Source organism: Rhagoletis zephyria, unplaced genomic scaffold (assembly GCF_001687245.7).
Source record: "Rhagoletis zephyria isolate East Lansing unplaced genomic scaffold, Rhagoletis_zephyria_1.1 Rzeph_scaffold_06440, whole genome shotgun sequence".
NCBI classification, from domain to species: Eukaryota; Metazoa; Arthropoda; class Insecta; order Diptera; family Tephritidae; genus Rhagoletis; species Rhagoletis zephyria.
Window position 1 is genome coordinate 10,073 of NW_016163523.1, and position 2,329 is coordinate 12,401.

At 46.0% G+C, this 2,329-nt stretch overlaps 1 protein-coding gene across 1 annotated transcript in view; it reads left to right on the forward strand.

Annotated features, from left to right (window-relative positions):
• The first annotated feature begins 255 nt into the window (after positions 1 to 255).
• LOC108373172 (homeobox protein araucan-like) overlaps positions 256 to 2,329 on the forward strand; it is a 12,084-nt gene continuing 10,010 nt past the window's right edge. Inside the window, exons 1-2 of the mRNA XM_017629028.1 lie at positions 256 to 314; positions 593 to 1,182. Of these exons, the coding sequence (XP_017484517.1) occupies positions 256 to 314; positions 593 to 1,182 (649 nt within the window). The remainder of the gene's footprint in view (positions 315 to 592; positions 1,183 to 2,329) is intronic.

Sequence of the window (2,329 nt, forward strand, 5' to 3'; positions counted from 1 at the left end):
CAGTGCGCGCTGTGCAGGCGCGGCGCTTAGCGGCAGGTATGCGCGCCAAATATAATGTTGGCTAATAAAGTCATGAATTACGTACATACATATGTATATCGGGCGCGGCTGTGAAACGAAAAGACGCTGCGCTCCAAGTAACGAGGTCTGCCGATTGACCGACTATGAGCGCCACTACCAAGCTGGCCACAACGCACGCGTTTCCCCCCATTAGGATTCATAAATAAGCGAATGTGTTGTGGAGCGACAGCAATAATGGGACATCCAGCCGGTGCGCGCAATAAGCGACCACTTCGAGCGCGCAACGCAATGAGGTATTAGCTTGGATACGACCAGAAAATTGGTCCCGCTGGCACGTCTGAGTTATGTTGACGCTATTTTTGGGCGCATTAACCCATTAACGCTTCGCAACTGCTGCACTGAGGCGCCGTTGTGCAGAGCAGCGTTTTCTTTTTTACTTTACTTCAGCACAGCAATAGTTCTTACAATTGAACCAATAAACCAGTCAAAGTATTTCATTTGCAACATTTCTCTTTAATATTTGCACTTTACTTTATTCGCTTTTCGTATTTTTTTTTTCCTTTCGTTGCAGTTATGGCGCCAGTTATGATTTAGCATCGCGGCGGAAGAATGCAACGCGTGAGTCCACAGCGACGTTAAAGGCCTGGCTTAGCGAGCACAAGAAGAATCCGTACCCAACCAAAGGCGAGAAGATCATGCTGGCCATTATCACCAAAATGACGCTGACGCAGGTGTCCACGTGGTTTGCGAATGCGCGCCGCCGCCTAAAGAAGGAGAACAAAATGACTTGGGAGCCAAAGAACCGAACCGAGGACGAAGATGAAGACGCGCTGGCCTCGGACGACGAGAAGCAACGCCATGTGGAGGATGGCTGCGTGGAGCGAAGGCGACATATCGGCGTGGAATACGCAGGCGGCGCCATAAGCGTTTCAATCGGTAACAATGTACCAGTGGCAACCAATGCAACGGCAGTGGCGGCGGCGACGCCTGGCGCAGGTGTCGTGGATAGTGGCGCGAGTAGTGTGGGCGCAACAAATGCGGCTGCGGCTGCGGCTGCGGCGGCAGCAGCGTCGGCGGCGGCGGCGAACCATCATCCGCATGTCGGCGTGGCAGGCACAGGCGCGAGTGTGGGCGCAGTCGGTGCAGTGCAGTCGGCGAAAGGTAAGCAAAAACAAACGCAGCCAGACAAAGCAGAGCAAAGGAGCACCACGAAAACGCGTTGGCTTAAATCTCGCTTGGCATTGTTTGGCATTGGCGCGTGGGTGGCATAATTGAATGCCTGCGCGAATGTACATCGTGTGAGTGCGTACACGTGCGAGTGTGTCTGTGTCTGTTCTTTGTAAGCTTTAGTACTTCACTTGTTCATCGCAGGCGCATTTCAATGCAGGCAATTGTTCTTTTACTTACGTCTTTTGGCGACTCTATTGTTTTGTTGAAAGTTTTGTGTGTGCGCCAAATGTTGCTTCTGTGGCGGCTGTGGCTACTGATTTTGCTATTATTGTTGTGGTAGCCTCTTGGGTCGGTGGCAACTGCTGGGAATGAACTGGTTTGTGTTTTGATTTTTTTTCTTTTTTTGAATTTAGTGTATATACATATCTGAGGCGCCACTTACCACTGCTATACAATTTTTGACGCGTATTCACTTTAGATTGCTTTGTTTGAAGAAATTAAAATTATTGAGTTATTTATGAAGTCGGATAAGATCTCCTTTTAGAGCTAACAAAAATATGGAATGTATTAAATATTAAAAGTTAGAGGTGTTTTTTAAACTACAACTGAAATCTCAAAAAATTTGTTTAGATCATCCACTATTCAAAGAACAAGCGCTGGCTATTATACATTAATAACTTCCGTTACATTGTACGGCTTTTAGCGCTCATCTTTCCATCTTCATCGGTGCGCTCAACTTAGTAAGATGTTGTCCACGTTTCTGCATCACTACCTCTACAATTACCGGGATTTATTGTCACTAAGCTGGAATTGTTGAGGGAAATTTTACTAAATAAATGTAGTCATTTAAGTAGATTATATTTTCCAGCTGAAAAAAATTTGAGCCCCAAATTGCTGATCAAGTCAATACTCATACGTCCTTTTGGGTGCGGTTCATTACAATGAAGTTTTTCTTCCAATAAACCTTTTTCCGTGGCCCTGTTAGTGAACAAATTCCACTGGCAGTCCTGAGGGAGAGTGGTGTTACGTTCGAAATGTCTGGCTATTTCAGTATATAGAATAAAGTTCTGGGGTTAAAATCGTATCTCAAAGAAAAATTCATTAAGAAACGCCATTAAATAACTCAAGCTCGACTATA